Raw genomic sequence first — 25,628 nt, forward strand, 5'->3', positions numbered from 1 at the left:
CTTATGTCGTAATCCAAGTGACTAACTGAGGCAAAAACCTCCGGTCAAATATGTTGGCGGAGATATTTATAAAATTCTACTATAAATATAAATAATAACGTGATTTTTTTTTTGCAGCTTATAAGATTTGTTTGATTGAATTAGCTACAACCAGTCAGACCACCATGCAAATAATATATATCTTTTAGTTTGCTCACACCCTATTGAAGTTAAATAGAGGAATAAGAATTGTCTTCTACCCCGAGATGACATGTTTAGAATGCACGCTGGGTAGCTGAAATGGGAGATGATGTCTCTTATATGATCAAATAGAAGTTTAAAACCTTCACCAATACCCTGGTTGTCATTTTAGTTCTATCTATAAATATATTAGAGTGGGTAGAAAATGAGAAATGTCGATAATAGGTGGTATTGGGAAATTTGTAATAGCATGAAAGACGATGCCAAATTTCTGGACGATTGAACGTATTTTGAAGGTTCCCCAATTCAGTTGAAACTTTATTTTTACATATTTTGTGGAAACTTTTTTTCCACTGTTACCAATTATATTAAAATTTGGATTTCTGGAACAACTGGACTGGTATTTTTAACCAATGTTAATCAAATGGTCGAAGTTTTGATCAAAATCAAGAAGAAAAAAATCAAAGTTTTTATTATATATTGTGCTATTTTTTATCTTTATGCATCAAATATTTCAATTTTTTTATCCTTAATAATTTTAAATAATCCTCAGTACCAAATAAATAGTTACTCCACATAAAAATAAGTAGATCACTTTTTTCATTCGATAGAGCAAATGGGGTTAGTCATCCCCACGGAAAAAATCAGTTGTGTAAAAAAAAAAGATTTAAATAATGTATTGGTGAACCTCTGAAATCTTCTGTCTCGACCTCATACATTGTACAGACAATGGATATACCAATACAAAACTTATGCCGATACCCCGCCTTCAATACACAAAGATTGGATCTACCACGCTCAAGACAGTCCACACTAATATGTACGGAATGACGATACAAAATATGCAGTAGCAATAATTGTATCCATGTTATATTTAATTACGAGGTTACATCATTACGCACATAAACGACACCTGAAACAAAAGTTATATTTGTATCCCATCTCTAAAAGTGAAAAAAATGTCGGAGCAGCAACAAAAAACAACGAAAAGGCTATAAAAACCTTTGGTATTTCCATCCGGACTACCTACAACATCAAGAAGTCAGTTATAGGCCTATGCAGCCAAAGAAGAACCAAAACGTCTGCAGGAACAATATGACTGATTTCTGGCCTGCCTTCATGTGGCCCTCCTACAGCACTGACATCAACCCTCTGGACTTTGCAGTTTAGTGGATCTTGGACAAGAATACCAGCAACCCTTGTCATCCAAATTTGGATTCGCTCCGAGCTCCTATTATGCCAGATTGATACACCATGGACACAACATTCATCCTCAAGATATCCCACTCTGTTTGCTCTGATGTTTTTATTCTTTGTGGAGGAGGACATATTGAATACAAGAAATAGCAAAATATAATATTCAAACAATTCAAAAATTGGTTTTGGGTTGTCTTTGATTGAATTCATAGAAATCTCGTTTTTCTAAATTTAGTCATACTACGGCAGGTTTTGGGTACCCACTCTGAACATATATTGTTACTTATATTTTTTGCACTAAATCCTTTTCATGTTGTCTTACATATTAGTTTAACATCCCTGTATGCTCATTGATAAAGGTAGATGGAGATACAATAGCATTAACTACCGGTTACTCACTTATTATTACAATAATTATATTATCTACTTAATTAATGCCTCCCTGCGTTTTCATCAACCACTTGCTCTTGAGAGAAGAATATTACTATTTTGATGATATAAAGAAGAAGGAGAACAGAAAGAGAGACCGTAAATAATGATATCAAAACTTTTAAGACGCACGCTCTACCCCCTTTTGAAAAAAAACACAATAATAATATGATGTTTTGTAAGGAGTTCACTTGATCATGAACAACCATCCCGGTGCATGATATCTCACTCTCTTAATATATCTATAATTGTGATTCCTCAGGGCAAAAACATGGCGAGGAGTATTGTAGTTTGGATAATGTGTTTGTCATGTTTTGGATCTGTGTCTGTTGGGGATCCTGGAAGAGTTCTTCGCAAAAAAGTACCTGTTTACCGTAGAGCTTCGTCTTTTTCGGATCTTGTATTTGGGAATAAGGTTATCGATAAGGTAAGGCCTAAATTTAGTGTATGTGCTCATTTTTATTCAACGCACTATAACATTAACATCAAAAATGTAACAAGAGGAGACTGAGGACGCTTGCAATAGGCCCTTTTTCTCAAATATAAGAAAAGCAAGAGTTACATAATTTGTATCACAAATATATACTAACATGAAGATTATTGTGGCGAAAAAACAATAATTTTTGTCGACTAATCTAGTAGATACGAGATAAAAACTGAGTTGGAGGTAGGTAGAAATAATTTTTAGGGGGCAATATTTTTGTATTAATGGTGCAGTTAGTTTTTTTTTTTTAAATAAAATTAATAATCATTCACAAAGTATTAACTTTTTTGAAAAAAAATGTCATAACTGCATAGCCTTTCTCAAAAAATGCATTGGGGGGAAGAACTATGTATAAAATTCACAATTATTCACAAAAAAAAAATATTTTTAGGTAACAAATTTTGAAAAGTAATTTCTTTTTTTTTAAATACATTGCTAATCTCAAGAAATTAATCAGAGCTACTGATAAAAAATAATTTTTTTTGGAATTAAGTGAGGGTGGGGTGTTCAGCACACCTCCTTGATTTATAATCAGCTTTTGATTTCAACACTCTTGTTTTTTGTATTTTAATATTAGATCTTGTTACCTCAATTCAACATCAAAAATTAAATTCATTTCAATTTTAGACCGATTAATTCATCGACGTCATTAATTACATGTATAAATTTAACACAAGTAGGTACATTCAGTTGTATTTTTGATGTGATTACCATTAATATCTGTAGGATGGTGCATATTTACTACATACACTTTTAATAAGTAAACAACGTATTTCAAAGTATCTCATTGGTCAACTTGTATAAAATTTTCACCAAATAATAAAAAACTTAATGTGATGTTCGGACATGGATTTGTATAAAGTTTTTGTTGTAATTCAGCTAGATTTTTCTGGCATTTTGTAAGAACTAGTTAACTGATAGTAATGTAGGGCAATAGAAACCTGTAGCCATATAAATAGGATGATCACCTCCACAGTTGTTTAGAAAAATTTACATTACAATTTTTTACACCCCTCCTCTCCAATTTTTTCTAGGAAATTGCAGCAACGCCCAATTAGGAAATACGTTTTACTAGCCTCGATATTTCTTTTTTTGTAATAACCAGAGTTTTTTTCATATATTTTGAAATACTGAAAACATTTTAAAGGATATAACAACAAGATAATTAAAACATATAAATACACACAAATATTTATAAAAAATTGAATACTTTATCCTAATTGTATTTAAAATGACAATATATTTAAAAAATATATTTATTACTCCCTAGTCAAGCATGGAGGCGGATGTCTTCATATTATGGATGTAGAATTGAACTTTGAAGATCATTGCGTGATGATATAATATATATTTGGAAGCTAGTGTGAAAAACCCATTTTTGTTAATCGAGTCTCCAATTTGTTTCTCGGCCAGGTTGACCAAAGCGGTGTAATCAGGTTTTAAAACTTGACACTCCAAGAGAGGGTGTGAAGTTTTCTCTCTTGCTGAACTTCAGAAATAAAAATAAGGATTATTCTGATACCTCCAGTATTCCTATCACAACTCTATACACGAACCATTTCTCGAATTGTTTAAGGCGATGATTTGCGTAGCCAAAAGAGCGGAGAAATTGAAGTTTCTGGAATTTAATACTGATTTTACCACATCAAATGACGAAAGGTACCATAATCTTGGAATTGATTTAATATTTATATTTTTTACCTGACTTCTGAATAGGAGATCATTTAAAAATTATAGTTTGTATCTGTTTTCCTCTGAATGCAAAAACTTCCACAGCATTTCTCAAACCGAAGGATCCATTTCTGTAAATGCATCAACTAGAAGTGGCCATAATAGATAAGTTTTTGATAAATTTTTGCAAATAAAAAGTTAGGGAATGTATAAAGTAGTGCCTTTATCTACTATCAAAAGTGCATCATTATTGAACAAATTGTTGCTATAATAAAAATTTGTTTGTATTATCGGTACTTCGATATTTTTTCTACTAAAATATGAAACGTTAAAGCCATACACCTACGAGGGTATCCTTCAGATTTTGATGATAGGGAAGTGGGTCCTTACCTCTTTTCTTTGAGAACACCAACTTATAAAAGAGTATTTGTTAAAAACCTGAAAAATTTGGGGCTATGTCCTACATTTTTATAACGTATTATTTCTGCAAACATCAGTTCCATTGACTAAATGTGTCAGAACTCGGAAAAACCCGTCCTATGGACAATCTTTGCAAAATGACGTCATCATATATATCTACCAGTGATGCCATCATATGTTAATCTTCTATCACTTAAAAAAAGCCTAATTTCGACTTAAATTATGACTAAATTAAGAATAATGGAAAATATTTAAGTATTTTAAATATACTTTATGTTTTACTAAATTAATTCAAATGGTAAACTGAGATACTTTACTTAATATTAGTTAAAAAGACAGTTTATTAAGGGTGCTTTAAAATTTCGAATACTTTTTAAGGATTAATAACAGGGATATGACCGTACTGTAGTATTTGTGGGACGGGATGAATTTTAAATCCCATAATAAGAACCGATAAAACCCTGTTGGTAACCTTATAATACCGATATATAGTAAACAGTACCTCAGCTGCTGTAATAATTATTATATAATTTTTGAGGAGTGAAACCTCCTTCTATACTACATTCAAATTATCATTGATATATAGAAAACCGGATTAAACATTTGCGTGTGCACATAAAAGATGGCTTTAAAGTATATTTAAGGATTCATATAATAATTTAATCATTACAGCTGCTTGTAGCTGATATAATAAAAAAAACATAATTACAGCTAAGCGGCTCTCAACAATGACATTCTTCAAATTGTCATTTTACCATTTCAATTATTGTTTTTTTTTTTAATATTCATCATTCTACGTAACTTTACTGACCATTAGTTTATAATAATTGTTACACAACTATATCACAATTACACGCTGAAAAGTGTTCTTAGTACTAGATATTCGTGATTAAAATGATATAGGTAGAGATTGTTCTATGTAGGTATGTATGAACGAGAAGGAACTAATTGACATATCTCGTAAATTTATTGTAATTTATGATAAAGCCCTAAAGGGTGTGACTTAAGGGGAACTAAATACATCACTAAGTACTATTGTTGCTATTTAAAACCATATTCAATAATAATAAATGTGGTGTTTTTTTCCGCTCCTCTTTCACAAAAGAATACTCTTATTAATATTATTGAACCTCTTAGATCGATAGACAAGTTATGTCTATAAAGAAATTAGTATATTGTATACAATTTTTGCAAGTATTTGTTGGGTGTGGTTTTTAATTGTCAAGGAAGGAGGTTCTTTGAGGGGAGTAGTTATTATTGACAACACGTCTTGAGTGATAAAACATTATTTAAACGCTTATATGCATCGCAGTGTTACTCTACTAATATAATAATTTACAATGCATTTATTTGTTTAGCTGTCAATTCCTTCGTCTTACTCCATACGCAATGACTATTCTTTTTGATAAATAAATATATGTAATACGATTTTATTCTATATTTATAATCTGTTTTTAAAAAAACAGGGATATAATTCATTGTTGATCGAGTTGATACCTTTATTTTATCTTGGAACCTACTTCCAAAAGATGGATAAAATTAATCTTTTTTTTTTTTAAGATTGTCAATCTCTTCTTAAATATGGAATTATTATTCCATTTAAATTATTCATTGCTTAACAAGACCTAATTTACATTCAACTAATCAAAGTTCAGACTAGGGCCAAGAGTGTAGAAGAAAACAATTTGACAGCTGATAACAAAATACATTGCTAATTTCTGTGTTACTGAAATTCCGTTCTGTGATCCCTCGGCAAAAACATATGATAATGTATATTTGTCATATTATTGATTATTAATCATATTAATAAAGCAGAATTTGGGTGTATGTATGTATGCAAGTGAGTCACCGGGTGTGATGTATATAGTGCTCCATGATGTATATAATAAACATATTTTGATCTAAGAAATAACAATGTAAAATGTTATTACATACTAAAGATTTTAATCATTTCTTTATTGCTCCTTATTATAGAGAAATTCCTTCTATTATCAATTAAGTTTCAAAAGTTCAGGGGATCTTATATAAATTCAGACCCACTCGAACTCGCCTGATAATTATGTTTAAATTATCGATAGATTTTTATAAGAATGTCTTTTTTTCTTTTTATGTTTTTGTTGTTCATTTACCTCTCCTCATAATAAGCAATTCATGATATAAAAAAGTAAAATTATACTTCAGTATCAAAAATAATAATATTAATATCAAACAAAAATGAATATTATAGTTTTTGTTACGAAACAAACAGATTTTCTCTCAGAAAATGCTCTCTGTAATACGGAGTTTTAGGAGTATCACTTTCGGGAAAGTCATAAGAGGAATATTTCTGTTAAAAAAGATAAAAGAGACACATAAAAATCGAAAAAATATGATGAATATATTTCAATTATATCAAAGATAAGTCTAATATTATATAATAAAATCTTTTCTATTAATGCTGTTTTCCTAGTTTTTATCAGTCATTATTTATATTTTGATAAATTATCTCATTTATCAAAAAGTTTTTGAAATATCAAAATTTCGAAAAAATAAATTGATTTATTTAATGCACGTTGCTATGTTTGTATTTGTCTATTTTTGTTCTTCCATCCTTTGCTAGTGTATCTATTCTGTACTTTGAAAATCCTTTTTTTGAAATTAAATTACATTGAATGGGCGATGACGATCCTCAATTCTACTCCGATTCTAAGAAGGACATTCATTTACAAATTACAGTCTGCTACAAATCATCAGTGTTACTTTTAATCTTTCACAATTAGTGATTATTTTATATTTATTGTTCTCTCTTCAAGAATTAAACAATAATGATGACAGCGTTGACGAATAAAAAAATATTTTCAGATGGCAATTACAGAAAGAACACAATCTTTAAATTACATATTTTTTTAACCTCCGAAGATGAAAATTCTTGTCATTTTAGGGACGTTAAAGAAAACAACACCCGAAAATCAATATGGTACCCCCGAAACAGAGTAATTCCTGACATGTCCTTTCTTTCGACGGAGTGGGACTTTTGTCTATTTATTTTCTCTGATAGTCAATCACAGCTAATCTCAAAAAATGTCATGACAACAACTATGATTTACAACCCTATTTTTAACTCTCCAACTAATCCTGAGCATATTCCGTCTTTTATGAACGATAGTAATGGCTTTTATTAGATACTCCCTCGTCAATAATGATAACAGATTTGAAAAAATAAATAAAAAAACAATCCTTGTCATATTGCCAGCTAAAAAAAAAAGGACTTTTGAAAGTCAATTTTTGTGCAACAATAATTTTTATCATGGAAACGATCTTAAAATTTCCTATTTCTTTAACCCCTGACAATCCCTTTAATACACAGGGATAAATTTTGTTATTTTATATTTGATCAGGGTCTGTGCAAAAGGAATGACGACATCGTCATTACCCCTTATATATTTTTTTGAGAATTTACAATGATCATCCAGGTAACGTGTCCATATTTTGATTTTTTTAATATAAAATATGGACCAATTAGTTTCTATTTTAGGGGGCGAGGGAGTGAGAGGTTAAATATTTTCAAATTAGAGATAGGATTTTAATTTTTCTTTATTGTTTGATTTTAATTTTTTTTTATTTACGGAAAATCCCTATTGATATTAAATTAGGGAGCTCAACTCTCCTCTATGTACGACCTGAAAAACAACTTAACCCATAAAAACTTTGGGTAATTTAATGAATCTATAAAAAACTCTCTGGACGCGCTGTACAGGTTGTAAAAATGAGGATCTGTCCCATCATATGAAGACAGTTGGTCGTTCACCCAAGATATAGTAGCAAACAAGGCTAATAGAATTACAATGTTAGACCATCATGTAATCGGGCTTACTAGAATTTCCAATCTGATGTATTGTACCGCCTGCTGGCAATACATGCACATTTTGACAAAACGTACAACCACTCAGATTTTGACGCAACCTTTATTCCCTCTTGTACCAGGTAGGCCACCTGTGCTGTTTGGTCACAGAGTTCTTTCGAAACAAAAAATCAAAATCCACTACTGTTTACAAAAAAAAGACGCCGTAATCCCACTAAGACCCCGTGACCTATTTTCCCATAAATGCCTTTGATATACTTCTTGAAATCTATCTCAGAAAAAACTCCACACCGCTGTTTTACTATTTTCTTTTTCATACCATGTCGTTTTCCAGAGAGTATCTCCACATATAACTTCTCAGCTTCTTCCACGTTAATTTTTTCCGATAGATTATGTAAGTGGCTTATCTGTCCAAGGCGATTTATATATTTTCTAAAAGAGAGTCTCCGATATTCAAATATAATTTTTTGTGTCAGCTTGATTTGTTGAGTGTATGATTCCGTGGATTGAAGCTGAGTTTTTAATTTTCTAATCTTGCCTTCCCTTTGGCTTCTTTCACACTCTATATCTTCTATTGAAATTCTTTTAACTCCCTTAAACAAGGACTGTTTGCGTTGTTTGGATTATTTTTTAGTCTATCTATATCTTTTAACCTTCTTCGGGAGAACCCATCTCCTTTTTTGTCGTCTAAGTGAGAGTCTTAAAGGGAGTGCTTTATGGTCCGTTATTCACTATTTTTTTGGCGAATTCAATATCATATTCTTCTGATCTTGGTGCTTGATAGTAAGCCTCAACTTCTTCACTGAAGTTACTTCTTCCGGGTTAGTGATCCTTTCTGCATTTGGAATTATAAACGTTCTTTTCTTCAATCCTGTTGTAGCCTTGATGTGCTCATCATCTTTTACTCCAGCAACGATCCCTTTCATTCTTTTTCTTGTGAAAACATTTGATCGTAAGACAGTTTTCTTTTTCATAAACTTTTTCTACTGTTTCATGAAGATAGTTCCCTAGTTCCAGTAGTGATTCTTGTTGACAACCCCAATCTTAGCGTCCTGTAAAACTAATATAGCATGTATCATGCCAAAAATATCCTGAAAGGCCACAACCTTTGCCATAGTGATTTGTTTTATTTTCTACAGTAGAAAAGGTTTGTGTGCAGTGAAAAAAAAAAACCTCCAAAAATAAGACACTCGAATATGTAATACATATAAAAGACATGTGTTTTTCAACCTTTTTTTATTAGTTTTTTTTTTCACAAAAATAAACTTCCGCCCATACCATTATCAAATGATATATTGCATTTAATAGAGCTTGTTGCCATGTTTTCGAACAAACTTTTAAAAGACAGAACAAACATCAATATATACCCAACCACATCCCCTTTAAATATTAAATATATATTAAAAACGTGCTTAATTAGGCAAGGTAATATTTCTTGGAAACGGCAAAAAAAAGGATCATGTATTTTTACAATATGTGGTCTGTCTACGATAATGCCAGCACGAATAATTTTTCTTACAATTGAGATTGTATTCTTCAACTACATTGATCTGTACTTAAGAATTACTCTGATCAATCTTTTCGGGGCACTGCAAATTGCAAAAATGTATCTTCAAAATTAAAAAAACTAATTAAAAATTGATAAATTACGTTTAATTTGCCATATCGGGGTGAAATAAAATTTTATAAAGCAAACAATGGTTTAATTCATCCCAAAAATTTGAATGCGGTTTTTACCTAAAAATGTTCAAAATTTGTCTAAGAAATATTAAATGGCATATTTCGTATATGAAGTAAAAGATAAGTTGGAATTTTTTTATTTCCTTGCTTTGGTTTCAAGATTGTTTTTGCCTTAGCCCACCACATACTAATATTTTACATTCATTACCTTAATAATTAATTGCACTCCTTTTTTTTTTTTTTTTAATGTCCATACAATAAGTTTTTTTCTGTTTTGTAGTGTGAATCTAACATTTTCATTCATATTTGTGAGATGCAACTTTTCTGGATACATAAAGAGGAGGAAAATAAATAAATAATGATAAAAGCTTTGGAAAATAAAAAAGCCTGTTCATATTTCTAACTAGGAAAAACCTCTCCCCTCTTCTAGGAACTATTTTATGCACTTCTGACACTTAGTATATTTTTTTTACTGTCTCCTGTTTGTTTCTCTAATTAAAAAAAAAAAAAAAACCGGCCTGGCTTAATAGGATATTGAAAAAAAAAAAAAAACTACTTATAAGTGTCATTTTAGCATGTTTTTTTCTATTTTATCAATTATGACATGAACATGGTATCAACGTCATGGAAACAGGAATTCAATTCCTTATTCAAAACTTGCTCTAATTGAATATTTTACACCCTTTATACTTATGTATATACAACAATCCATAAATAGAAGATTCAGGTGTTGCAAAAAATCAAGATCTTTGATGATTTCCTCAAAATATCCGTTCCTATTTATATATATATCGTTATTCGCTTCAAAGTCATTAATAATAAAAATAACAAAAAAAAAAAAAAAAATAGGTGCCATTTAGAGATTAGGATAAAAGGCTTACCTATATCATACACAAATGAACAATTTAGATCATTTTTGTTGTTGTTTACTTTTTCATTTGAAATAGATTTCAAGACATATCTAAAAATGGAATTGAATGGTAGGAAGTAGATAGATTCGTAAATGTGTTTTGTCATCACTATAAAGATTAATAATATACGTAGTTAATAATAGTTTTATAATAATAAAAATACCACGCCTGTATACTATAAATCATTTTGATATGTACATAGTGTCTTAATTTCAACGGCTACTCTTCATGTTATGTTATGTATAGAGATGGAATTTTCGTAAAAGCGCGAAAAGAAGTTAAGAGCCACACATATTGTACTGCTGAATTATGATCTTTGCTAATATTAGCTCCCTGTTATGTAATTTTGTGGGGAGAATATGAATTACTGCTATAAAGAGGATTACTTCTAAATTTGAAATAGACCCCCGTAGATAGAAAAAATTGTAATAATTTTGAAATTCATATAAATTTATTGTATTATGCATTTTAAAACAATTTACATCAAATATATGCAAAAATAGTTACTTCAAATGGAGAAGTTAACACCACGAGAACCAATTAATTGAGATGAGTAATTTTTAATGAAGAAACTACCTTTACACACTGGAAAACGAAAAACGATCGTTGTATATGCTCTTTTTTTTCATTAATCATTAGGTTGAGCTTAGATTTGTGTACGCTTGTGGGGAGAAGGTAGAAGCGTTTCATATCTGTATTTCTGAATTACGACACTAGTTAATATCAGCTTCTTGTTATATGATTATGGGAAGAGAAAATGAATTACAGCTATAAAAAGCAGTTGTTTGTGGTCCTTCTGAACTAAGCATTATCGCTGATCTATGATGTACATTATTTTAAAAATGCATAATAGAATATAAATATATATGAATTTAAATATAATTATAATATTTTCTCTGCACTAATGTTATTTTAAATCTAGAAAGTTCTTCCCTTTATAGCAGTAAATTTTTTTCTCCCCAAAAAATCGTATAACAGGCAGCTGATATTAGCAAGGGTATTAATTCAGTTGTAACATATGTATAGCTCTCTCATTCTCCTGACGCTCTTTTTTTTATTACAAACTACTCAACTCTACCTATTAAATAATGACAAAAAAAGAAGGAGCACAAGCAACAACCGTCTTTCCTTTTCTAATTGCTTCTTTAGTTATGTATTGTACAACCACATGATCGTAGCAGTAAAAAAAAAGACTTATATTTGTAGAGAGTGTTGGACACAGTCAGTCACGTAGTCATACCAGTGGTGAAGGAATCTCAGGGCCTGGATTTAGAATGGGCCTTGGGATAAAGTGTCGAGGACCAATTTTGATTCTGGCAATGAGTAGAATTTTAAATATATACACGCAAAGTTTACCTTTCACATTTGATTTTGGAACTATTACTAATGCGTGACACCATTCAATGGACGTGTGCCCTACTTTACTAATCAAACCCATTTTCTCCACATGATCAATTTCCTTCTTTACTTCACCTCTATAGGCAAATGTGTTTTCCGGAAGGAATTGCATTATGTATATAACTATCCTTTAATATTATTTTCATTGCTTCTAACTTTTGTCCATTATAAAAACCATAATCAAATTCCCTCATCAATGACTATTTAACGATGACGACTCATAATTATTTTATGTACATAAATATATTAAATTATATATTAATGATATAATTCATTATATACACAACTTCATGGTCATCCCCATATTAATAATGAATCTTTTATCAAGTACATTCTGTTAGAAAGAGCCACGTTTCAACCTTTTTATTGAACTACTAAGAACCTTAAAGATAAAATTTGAACAATAATCGATTTTGAGGTAGTCTCCAAAATAAAATCCTTCACAGAATTGAAGTCTCTAACCTAACTCAAAATGCGTCTTATTTTTTTTAAGAAACGTTTCTTTTCATTTTTAATTTTAAAATGAGGAAACCCTATTATTTTATCATCTATTAATAATAGACTCTAGTAAATAATCATATTTTTGTTATTTCTAAGCATAATTATAAAAAAAGAAGTATTGTAATTGTAAGTTCCGGGGTGATCTTGATAAATAATTTGTCAATAACATCGCATTGCAATATTTATAGATAACTCAATTACTTATGAGGCAGTACATTTTTCTTTCTGCGTTGACTAAATTGATATGGCATTTTTATTTATACACTCAATTGCAATTTTTTAATAATCTTTTTAAAACTTGAAACTATTTAACTATTACCTTTTTTATACAGAGATAATTTATTTGACATTAATTATATTATTACACTACTTAGTAGTCACAGGTCTAGGGCCCATTAAAAATATATACGATTATTTAGAACAATAATCCATTATGTAGTTTGTCTACAGTTTAAGTAGAATAAAATTTATATTATGTATATATTTCAATTGATGGAGGTGCACAATGTAATAATTACAAATTACCCCCTGTAATTACAAATCAAGTTTGACACGTTCCTCTGAATAAGTAATTAATTACTATTTTTGTTACTAGTAAGCAATTACCGCATAAGGAAATACAATTTATTACAAAATAAATAAATTTTCGTTATTTTAGTATATTTGTGTTGCGTTGCGTTACTAATTCGAAGGAATGTAAATATTTGAATTGAGTAAAACAGATTTATAGTTTGATTTAAAAAAAAAAATTCTAAGAAGTCCAATATAGAAATTGTAATTACGAATGAGCTAATCTAAAATTTCATTTTCTTTAGTTTACTTTATGACTTAACCTTCAATATATTTATTAAAGGACACCTCAGATTTAGCTCTGAAGTCTGTACATTGTAGTGCACTCGGCATATTCTAAAACTAATGTTGTTTAAATTATTAAAAAAATATTTACAATGATTCGAAAACAGGATTGTAATGAATTTAGACCGATACTTAATATCAAAGCAAATTTTTTATCAAAATTACGTAATTGTCAATTTGATTATCTCCAAATTGGGGAAAGTTTCCTATATTGCAAGTTGAAGTAGATTCTGAAATCTTTAGTATGAAATTTCTAGTCGCTGCTAACAAGTCATCATCCTTATATCCTTCAATATGAGACCTCAGATTTTTTTTAAGGCTCATAATTTTTGATTATCGTTCGGCAGGTAACATTTATAATGGGAAAGCAGGATAATTTTTTTTTTTCATGATTTCTTTTCTAAAAAAGCTAAGGGCGTTTGGCATTATAATTTTAAGAAAATATAAGATCCTACAGACACACCCGCTTTCCTTGAGTCTAGACTTGATCAAATTAGTAATATTAAATTAAAAGATATGGACACCGCCGACCATTTATTAATATGCAGCGTATGACCATTCATCGATTCTATTTTCTACTCATTATCACTCGAATTGCAGCTATTTTTTTAATTTATAAAAATGGTCATTTGAATATAACTTTTATTATGCCCAATAAAAAAATTGAAATGAGTTGGGGAAAATTTGTTAAAGAAAATCAAATCAAGTCTCAAGTAATAGTTTTTGAGTCCAAGTCCTTTATTGAGCTTTCAAAATATGGAATTGAATCCTAGTCCAGTATCACGTCTCGAGTCCAAGTTTCCACCTCTGGGCATGTCCGTATTCTATATTTTGTGGAGTATTCGACATTACTCGGACTTATTTGATAAATTATAAACCAAAGTTGTTCAATGTCTTCCTTACAATCATTCATCATGAAGTCAATTTGAAAAATGTCACTTTTTTGTATATGGGTATGAATAATTATGGTCAAGTTTAAATTTAAGCATGTATTTCAGAAATATTTTATAGGAAATTCAAAAAATAAATGAATTTAATTAAAACAAAGATAGGAAAGACTTTTATTTTTTCCGACTTTGGTCTTATGGAGTGATATTTGTGTTTATACAATTCCTTTCATAGCTACTGCGTATTATTTATCAAATAAATAGTCATGAGAGGTAAGCTGCTCTCTCCCAAGACGTCTTTTAAATTGTAAGAGTAACAATGTTAATTGTCAGGTTTTTTTAACGTACCGAAAGTGCTTAAAATAACTGAGAAGATTCACATCAATGTATTTACTGTCCTATCCTTAATTGAGATATATCAATTATCTAAAAATATCAATTAATTGATTGCAGAATTTGTTAATTTTAATTTACAGTCACACTATATTGTAGAAATTTGATTTTTTGATATACAAAGTGGTGGTACTACCCGACATTACTGGGAGTTATTAGACTTTGTTAAACATACAATGTTTATTTAAAAAAATTATAAGAGAACTACCGATAAAAATTCAGTCTTACTCACCCTTTTCCATGAGCAAACCCCCATCTAGTTACTAAATTCATAGATGTTATACGTTCTCTCCACAAAAATGAAAAAATAATAATAGCTTGAGAAAAAAATAACATTAATAGGACGTTATGGTTATGAGACAAGGAGTGCAGTAGTCTTAATAGCACCACCTAGAAGTGTAGCTACACACGCTCGATGCTAATTGTGAAATGGCTGCCTGATTTTATTTACAAGACTACATTGTTATTTCTAAGATCAAAAATATGTGTATGATATACATTAAGGAACACTATACACAGTTTACCCTACATATATACGTTCAAAACTCATTGGAGATTTCATTATTATGACTAAATTCTTCTTTCTCAGATCAAAAATATGTATATGATATATTTTCAAACATATCAAACTTTTTTTTGCTTGCTAAATAGCTTTGAAGTTAAATTAATCTTACTTTTTCACAAGTAAGAAGATTTTTTATATAAAAAAACAACCATATGTTTAACTCAATTCAGTCAAATTGTATCAACTCTCTGATTACTCAATTTGTATCTCATAGTTAGTTATTAAAATGTTCTTACTTCCTAAGTGGATCATCCTTTTAGATTTAAAGAAGCCAGAGTGGATATTATTATAAATATCCCACAGAGTAAAACGTTGTTTAACTAATTAAGATTAAAAATTCTCCTAATCCCCGAATGCCAGGCCCGAGATATTTTTCCGACAATATCGTTCCGAACATATTTTAAAAAGTGTAAACAAAAATGAAAAAATTCATTTAATGAAGATTTGCAGTATTTTATCAATTAATCGGCGAAGTGGTCAATTACGGATTAGTTGCCGATTAATTGCTGTAATGGGTATATATTTTTTTGCCTTATACAAATTATAGTTTCATTTTCTTCACACTCCCAAGAGTTCCATCTATAGACGTTGTTATCATTATTTTTTTTTTTTTTTTTTTGAGATTGTGTTAAAAAAGTTTATGTACTTGGTGTTTTTTGCTTCATAATTATTTCAACTGTCTTGTCGCATATTTCCTTTATAGAACAAGAAGTATTAACAGAAATTGCCCAGAGTTATAAGACAAAGACAAACATACAAAATTTGGATTTAATAATATAGAAGGTAACTACCCCAGAAATCCTCAATGTTGCAATCTGTTTTTCAAAAGCACAATCAACTCAATATTTTGAGTTTTTCTGCTCAAGAATGAAAGAAGAAGAATAAGAGCTTACAAAACATAATATGATGTCATCAACCTGGGGGTACTTTAGTCTCTAGAGCGCTACCTGGCTGAGTTTTAACTAAATATGCCCCTTGCTAAACCTCTCCTAAAGTCACATTCATATTATTTTAAAATGTAGTTCCTCTACTTTTCTTTTCTTGAATAGTTTGTTTTAAAAAGAAGAACTCATCCGACACAGCAACAGACAGACTTTGCTTCAGAATATATAAACTTTATGTAGGTTTTTGTGGGATCGGCAGTCTTGAGTTCTGCTAATTATTTTACCTATTTTTAAATTCGATTTGTATAAAATTCTGAGAGATGAAACTCATGGCGCGTGTCAAGATTATGTTTAGTTAGTTGCATCTCTTGGAAGAACACACATCAACTTTCAGCCAGATTGGTCTGTTTCTTTCTGTTTAGCATTCGTTTGAATCGAGGAAGCAGAGTGATTTTAAAAAATGGAGAAATTTCTTGTAGTCTTACCATTTTCCAAATAGACGTTAAGGATTATTCCTAGCAAATCCACAAAACAGTTGCCATAATCTTTCCGATCGATTCTTTGATTCTAACGAATCCCAAACAGAAAGATATAAATCAATCTAGCTGAAAGTTGGTGTGTGTTTTTCCAAGAGGTGCTACTAACTAAACATAGCCTCCATAAGGGTACAGTAGTGCCATTTCTTGACCTTTGCACGGACTTTTCCAACAACCCTTGTAATGTGTACAACATATTTAGAGCTAGGAATTCTTAATAACTGCATCTCACAATTAATATTCAATCCTTGAAATAAATAAATAATTATAAACTTCTTTGGCCGTCATTGTTGAGTATTATAAAACAAAACCCCCTCCCTAATATTGAATCCTTGAAATACCTGTTTATGTTTTACTATGGACATAATTATTAAGTTTTTCATCATTATACAAATGTATGTTTATTTTGTTAAACTCATTGTTGACACATTCTAATTAAAAGTCCTATCTGACAAATAATTTGAAGCAATGCACAATATTTTTTGCCATGATTTAATGAGATATTAATTATCGGTAAAAAAGCAAAAACGCCGAGGTACAGATGATTGTATAGTACCTAATGCAAAGGACTACTAGAGGGTAAGGAATGGAGACAACGTTGAGTAATCTGTTAGCTATAGTCCTTTAATTTCAGTGCTCATTATTTATTCTGAAAGCCAAAAAAAAATCAAGAATCAATGAAAGATAGTTAATAAATGAATATTATTTGAGGAATGCAGTCAACAGCTCTGTCTCAATTTCGTCTGTTGTCCTTTTTTTCTAGGTAGTCCTTGCTAATGAAAATAAATAAATATGGACCAAAAATGATTAGTATGGATCAAATGGAGTAAAACTATAAAATGGAAATGTGTCCAGGGAATACCCGTATCCGTTGATTCGTTCTCGAAAAATCAAAACTAAAAATAGCCACATATTACACACAAAATATTAAAAAGTACGGATAACTGTTTTCTCCCGTGTATTTGTTTTATATTTTAATAGAAATTGAGGTGTAATTTTTAGTGTTGTATGAGTACTTATGCACACAAGTGATGAGTCATCATTTGATATCATACATGGAACGCACAATCTTTTTTTTTTGCGCTCTAAACTATCACAAGTGGCGCTAGAAAAGCAATTAAAAAAATAGTATATGGGGGTAGTTTTATGAAAATGACGTCATATACTGATTCCACATTATTAGAAGAAACTCAGCATAGAAATAAGTAAAGGGAAAAAGGTTGGAACGTGTGCCCTTTTTCTTTTTTGTTGATTCATAATCAAATCGTCGTGGTGTTAACTCTCTCTCTCTCTGTAAGAAGAATTCTCGCTTAGTTTTGGTGTATTTTGTTATAATATATGTATTTATATTAATAAGCAAAGTTTGTCTGTATGAATTTTGGAAAACGAGACACCGGTGCTCTGTATATAGTGCTCCATCATGTAAATTATAGAAACATATTTTGTTCTTATTAAAAGCAATGTTGCCATTTTAAGGAAATATTAGAGGTGTGTGTGTGCAAATAGGATACATGCACACGCTTCCAATATTTGTGTTATTTACTGTTCTACAACGTGTACAGGGTGCTCTTTATATAGTGCTCCATGAGGTAAATCATATGAACATATTTTGTTGTATGTGTACAATGTAGTCGTATTAATGAAATATTGCAGGCGTGTGCGTAAAATAAGAGCACAGTTTCTGTTTGGTTTCGTGATTGGTCTCTAATACATATATTCCTTATTTATGTGTATTTTTAGTGTATGTTAAGATTTGAATAAAATATAAACGCTGCTATATTGAAATGAATTTTGTTTGTTTTTAATAGTGAGCCCTCATTTAGACTGAAGTACGTATCAGTCATCCCTACATATCAACTTGTTTTTCTCAAACTCTTATTATTATTCTTTCATTCTTGAACATGGAACACGTCTTATGAATTGAATTAAGTATTATTGTATTGAGTAGCTACGTGGGATTCTTCTGATCAAAAAGTAACACTGAGGATTTCTGAGGGAGTTATCTCCTATATTATTAAAGTGAAATTGGTTCTTTAGCCGGTGCCTAATTACTCTAGGCGATGCACCGCTAGAATTTAAATATAACCGTAATATTTTTCTTGTGCAAATGCTATTTTAAAAGTAAAATGTCCTCTTCTTAATTACAGTAATTCATTTTCTCTCTACCCCACTCCCAAAGAAATCATATAACAGAGAGGCAGATGATGTTTACAAGGGGCTTTATTTAGTAATACCAATAGTCGGAAATCTTAAAGGTAGGTTTGCACGGGTGGTCCATTAAAATCTGAACGATTACTAATTCAAAAATTAATGAAGGTTGAGGAGTGATTGAAATAAATTCATATTTTTATATATTAAAACATAAACAATTATTTGCAAAAAAAAATTAATCTGAGCTCTCTAGCTTACCTACAAGTTTAGAAAATGACACTTGCAGGTGAATGTAGAATTTTCATTCGCGCACTCCAAGTAGTGGAGCATATCCAGGACCACCGTCTACCCCAACAGAAAGTCCCATACATTGGAGAGCAAGAAGGGGTATGTCAAACTGGACCTGAAAGCTAAAGAAAATAGCCAGGCCAGTCCTTTCAGTACATGAGGGCCCGTGCAAAAGATCTTGGATTTTCACACAAGATTGTCCAGAGAGCTATCAAAAAAGTGGATGAAAAGATCATTGTGAGGGTAAAGTGACTATTTTTCAAACCAGGAATAACAAAAATACATCTACTACGTTGCAAGACTATTTTGAGTTATTTTTAACTCTATTTTGAAACTTTTGGCCCCCTATAGCCCTTATCCCAACCCCCTCAACTGCGCCTTTTGGAGCATGTCGAACAGGAAAGCCTGCAGAGTCTTTCAACCAAGCACCGAGGCACTCACAGCCATTTTTAGCCAGTACTGGGACACCATAACAGAGGACTACATCTGTCACCGCCTGGAAGCCATTATTGTCGCTAAGGACGGTGACATTAATGTTTAAGACAGCTCAGACAAATATCAATTTATAGTATTAATTTGTTGAAATTTATTAGTTAATAAAAAAATTATATCTTGTTTAACTTTAAAATTCAATGTGTTCATATTTTAATGGACCACTCTGTGTTTTAGTGAGGTACAAGGGTAAACACCAAGTGGTACACGGTGCATATTAACTTGAATATATTCAATAGCTGAGTGTTGTTTTTATGATACTAAAAATGCCGTAAATTAACTTTTTTCCTTCATAACGTACGCAACCTCTGCAGAATCCACCTTATCAATGTAATTAAAGGGTGAGTTTATTGAGGTTGTATAGTTCTTTATGAAAGATAAATACACTCTCATTTTTTGTCATTGATTAATTTCAAAGCATTTCAAATGAACAATTCATTTAGAACAGTATGAATCTTTAGGGGCGTCTCTTTATCTAGCGTTAATGCTAATTGCATACTTAGATGCGTGTTGTAATATGATATCTCTATGTTTTACGAAACACAAAATATAAGTACAGGGTGGTGCAGAATTAGATTTCCATAAAAAAACATTACTGACAGATTATGTTTCTAAAAAAAGTATGTAGTGGGGCATTCCTTGTCAAGTGAACAATGCAAAAACAATACCAAGTACCCAGATGTTTCATGCATTTATACAGTAACCGGATACTTTCCTTAGAGTTCGGGAATACAGCGACGAAGCCGAGTCGCAAGTTGAATCAGTGGTTCATACGGGATACTACTCAAAATCAAAAATTTACTTTCCATAATTTTATATATTTAGCAAAACTTATATTTTAGTCCTTTGAAATAATAAAATACTTTATTTTGATAAATGAATGATACAAATACATATATATGACAAGATTATGATTATTTAAAAGTTCGAGTGGATAGAAAGGAAGAATGATACAGATCACATATGTTTTTTTGTTTTTTTAAAAGACGGAATTTACTATTATGGCGATTATGACCTTTTTCATTTATAAGCCTTAATGAAGATGCTCCAATTGAGATCCAAATCTATTTTTTGCACACATACCCAATTTGAGTAGGTTAATACGGGTGCCATTTTTTATATTTTGCAATAATGTTTTCATAATATTTGTTCCTTAATAATTTTTCTATCAACACTTCAGTTCAAGATGGAGTCCAAGAATCAGCACTTGTCAGATCTTCTCAATGCACAACTCTTAACTGAAGATATTTGCCATATCATTCCCTGTTTCAGGCAGGGAATGTGGCTACTGTCAAGCTGCTTAAGGGGGGGGGACAAGACGTTGTCAGGAAGCATATAAGTTGTAGGTACAACAAAATACGCACTAAGCTAATTGGTGCAAGAACAAATTGGCGAGATTCTGCTAATACGAAATATGTCCTCCTTCATTCATCCCCTGACATTTTGCCTTGTAACTATGCTGTGTGGGGGAAAAGTTGAGAGGAAGGTTTCCTCACAAAAATCTGGCAACAATTGAGCTACAATTGAGTGGGAACGGGCCAATATGTCCGATGATTTTGGTGTTCAAGGCGCTCAGGGGAAGTATACATACAGGTTATTTAGGCTGCAAAGGGGATATATTTTCAGAAATAAATTATGTATCTACAGTTAATCTCTTGCAAAAAGAACTATTGACATCACTTTTGTGGTTGATGAGAATCAGCTTGTTCAAATTTAATATGGATAAATATTCCGAATTTTGTCTTCCAACAATTAGTTAAGAGAACTATAATTCTGGACCAACCTGTAGTATTGTTATGTTGAGTCAAACTTAGTAATTATTATTAATTCTTACAAAACATTGTAAGGACGTCTTTAAAATCTACCAAATGTCTTATTTCGTCATTTTCTCTTAATTTAATTAAAAGTATGGATTTCTTGAAAAGTATTTCAATTAAATTGAATTCCCTTCATTTATATAGTCATTTATCTTATCACTTTTGCAAAAGGAAGAGAAAAAAAACCCACCTGAAATATCCAACCTTAAGGCAATATTCTTTGCATCAATTCTAGTGCAAAAAACGGCACTAATCTCTTGATTTCCTTTAGTCAAACGTATATAATAATGGCATTTACAAATCATAATGTGTGAATAACCTTTCAAGATCCTTCTCTATGAGCGGATCCCTTTGATACGCCAATCAAAATAAATTGAGTAGTAAGATTTGGCCTTCCTGATAAGTCAAGTATAATAGGGGAGACCGGGTTCAGTTGTAAATTTCCTTTTTCTCGAACATCAAAGAGCTACAGTCACCAATTATGCCAATTGTAAAATATGGTTAGAATTATAGTGTAGAGAACCAAATAGGAAACATTTATCCTTATTAAATTTGACACGCTGATTCGCATAAACCACAAAAGTAGAGCCAATGATTCTTTTTGCAAAAGATTAACCCTAGTTACATTTTTTTTTCTTCAAAATGGCAACCCCTTTTGATACCAACATTGAAATCACGACAGCTTCATACTTATTTCTCTACTCTCTCTTGATTTTAGCTTTGAGATCTGCCACATTTTTGTGAGTTGTTGCACTAGCCTTCTTCTCAACTTCTCCCTAGGCAGCATATTCGAGAGGTGAAAGGTCAGGTGATGAAGGAAACCCCATTTCCCATCTCCAGAATCCCACCAAATTTTTCTTGCACTAATTTTGGGCCAATGAGCTTCTGTATGATGGAGCAGAATGTTATTGCTCGTAATTGTCTTCTGGGCACTTCTTGTCCAACCAGGACTTACTAAACTTATTCATGACGTTCAGGTAGAAATATTTGTTGATTGTTAGCCCTTTTTCAAGCCAATGTTATATTATACGCCTGCCATTAGAAGCAATGCCGTAGAACATCATGGCCGAAGTGGGATGTCTTCTCCATTAGCTTCTTTTCAGGCTTCCTGGAGCAGGTAATTGTATAGCAAATAACTCCAATTGAAAGTTGCACGTCAAGAAGATCTGACACGCCCTGCATCTTGGACTCTATCTTGAACTGAGGTCTTGATTGAAAAGTTGAGGGATAAAAATTGTTAAGTTTTAATTGTGCGTGAGCAAACTAAAAAAACATATTATCTGCAAGGTGGTGTGACAGTCTGTAGCTTATTCTTTAAAAAATGGTACATGCTCGGAAAAAGTTTGATATCGTTTTCAACGCGAGAAATATAAGTACATGATATTTTTATTAAGTAATATTATCATTCATAGAGTTGCATTGTTTTTTCGAATGACGGTGTGGTGCCACTTTCTGTTGCTATGTTTACAAAGGAATATAAGTAAACAATGTTAGTGCCTCAATACTGAACACGCGGATACCATATAAAAAGATGCGTTCAAATAAGAAGTATAAAGATACAATTAATCAAAGTGAGGTTTCCGTATTGCTTCTTTTTTGAAATAATACAGGCAGTTTTTATTATTTTTGATATAATTTACATAATATAAATTATTGATTACTTTCCTATCAGTTGATATAGTTCCATAAAAATTCAAAACTCAAACATTGATGATAATTTCGAGATTTTATAGCGAAGGGATTAGCTGCAACAAGTGTTACAATTATTCCTCCATCTTATATTCTTCTTTATTACTTTATAAATGTAGTTATACATCAGTATATTTATTAGCAAGGACAAGGCTTTGGAGGTTAGTAAGAGTGGATTTATCCAATCTGTAATCTTAATCAGTCCTCTATAATCCGATTATACCTTCAACACCTTGAAAGTATAGCTTTTTATTCCTCAAAAATGTTATATGCTATATTGTTATAACTTGAATCTCAAATTGGATTTTTGAAACTGTTGCAAATGTTTCTAGCTGCAGGTACAGTTGTAATATTATTTAAAATGCAATTTATGGAAAACTACTGACTGGTATAATCTTTTAATAGATTCAAACAACAACATTCAGACGTTGTTATGATGATGTGTTGAACCTTGGTGCGGTTTAGAATAACCAGCTCCAGATATTTGGTGCTATCTGGCTTATCTTTAGATACACACACTCGATGTTACATGCACAATGACTACAAAATTTAATTAATTTGACGACATTGTATTTTCTTAGATAAAAAAAATGTATAAACATTAAGGAGCACTATTTACTGTGCATCTTGTATAAACGCTGAATACTAAATGCAAAACCCCTGCAAAATATCATTAATATAAATTAATTTTTATTTATTAGATCATAAATATGTATAGAAATATAATATATAAATAAAAGATCATCAAATACAATCTACCCTCTATACACACTTGATGCTACGTGCAATAATTCACTAGTTGTATTTTATTGTTAATTCTTAGATCAAAAATGTCTATTTTTCATTTCAACATACATTCATATAGACAAAATTTGCTTTAATAATATAGATTATCGCTTTAATAATTAACCAATGTACTTTGAACACAAATAAAATTTTGGACTTTTTTTTTCTTTCAGAAGCCCAAGGCTCAGAATGATAAATATGAATTTAGACAAAACTATCTCTTTCAAAAATTACATCTGCGTGTCCCGGATTCTGGAAGAACAAGGACTATTCATGTATAGAAAAGAGTTAAATTTAAATATATCAATACAACATGACTATTTATTTATCTTTTCTCATTTCTAGAAACCCATCAAAAGCTATGAAACATTTCCAACAATATATGCAGTTGATCCAGAAGAATCCTTGAACATTGATAAACCCGGATCTCCGTATGTACTCATTCATAAAATATTTTCAAATAACGAAAATGAAGTGGCTGTTACAAAATTAGAAGAGATTCCCCCCGATCTGGATCCGGATGAAGTATGGCTCTCTGACGGAAATCTCCTTGTTTTGAAGGGTGGCTATTCCAAGAGTATTGAAATTGAAGTACGCCCTCCACAACTAATCTCGTCTTCAAAAAATTTAGGACTCAAATTTGAAAAAAGGACACGGATTTTAAATGCTCCAAGGAAAAGAAGACGAGTGGCATATAAAAGACGAAAAAAGTTATTTTAAAATTCATTTATGAAATATTTGTGGATCCTTTTTAATGAATGATGATATTGAATAAGTGACTCAAACCATCAAAGAAATAGTTCTTAGTAGAGAAGAGATCAACAATTCATTATACTTAATAATCATCCAATAATTTATATCTATTTTTAATGAATTCATTCTTACAAATAAACCATCTCTAAATATACGACTTTAATTTTCTTAAATGGTAGACTCAAATGATAAGGAATTTGTAGTGACTTCAAATTATGGCATAGCGTTGGAGCTTGTCCTAATTTTTTACCCTTTGTTAGTGAACTGGGATATTATAAACTCCTGAAATTTATAAAAACGCTTCTTGTTCCTTTGAATCTACGTTATATCGCCTATACTTTTCAGTTTTCTCCTGAAACATTTGATCAGATTATATTCAGTTCTTTTTTTATCTTAATAATGCCTTATTTAGGATTTATACATAAATTTAGTAATTTAAAAAAAGGTTTGGTGAATTTAATTAACTGTTTACTTAAAAGTCGTTACTTCGTTTTTCCTTTTGATTTTTTTTCAATGTGAGTACTGTTGCGTCCAACGCTATCTACAATATGTAATATTGTTATAATACACGCAACCTTATTAAAAACTCTAGTGAATTTATTTGAATCCCAAAATTGGCATAGAGTATTGGTTCTTTTATAAAAAAAATTATCAAAATATAAATTTAATGTTTTTACATTAACAATAGAAAATTATATTTTGTTGAAACTCTAATCTATTGCTGTTAATATTGTTTTAAAATAAGGAATTATTTTTTCTCCATGTTTCATATTCATAAAAGTATTTTTAGGATTTTAATAGATATTTACTACTATAAATA

General features: G+C 30.6%; 1 protein-coding gene across 3 annotated transcripts; it reads left to right on the forward strand.

Moving 5' to 3' along the window:
• The first annotated feature begins 1,997 nt into the window (after positions 1 to 1,997).
• Positions 1,998 to 24,962, forward strand: LOC121120615 (uncharacterized). Of its 3 annotated transcripts, XM_071889530.1 has the most exons (4): positions 1,998 to 2,233; positions 24,229 to 24,330; positions 24,401 to 24,486; positions 24,549 to 24,962. In XM_071889530.1, exons 1-4 carry the CDS (start codon positions 2,024 to 2,026, stop codon positions 24,577 to 24,579), a joined length of 429 nt encoding a protein of 142 aa, XP_071745631.1. In that variant the 5' UTR covers positions 1,998 to 2,023; the 3' UTR covers positions 24,580 to 24,962. The 3 variants fall into 3 exon arrangements, 2 of the variants coding, with proteins under 2 accessions (XP_071745631.1, XP_040571424.1); XR_011780860.1 differs by having other exon boundaries at positions 24,229 to 24,342; positions 24,401 to 24,962; XM_040715490.2 differs by having other exon boundaries at positions 24,401 to 24,962.
• Positions 24,963 to 25,628: the final 666 nt, after the last annotated feature.

This window comes from Lepeophtheirus salmonis, chromosome 6 (assembly GCF_016086655.4).
Source record: "Lepeophtheirus salmonis chromosome 6, UVic_Lsal_1.4, whole genome shotgun sequence".
NCBI classification, from domain to species: Eukaryota; Metazoa; Arthropoda; class Copepoda; order Siphonostomatoida; family Caligidae; genus Lepeophtheirus; species Lepeophtheirus salmonis.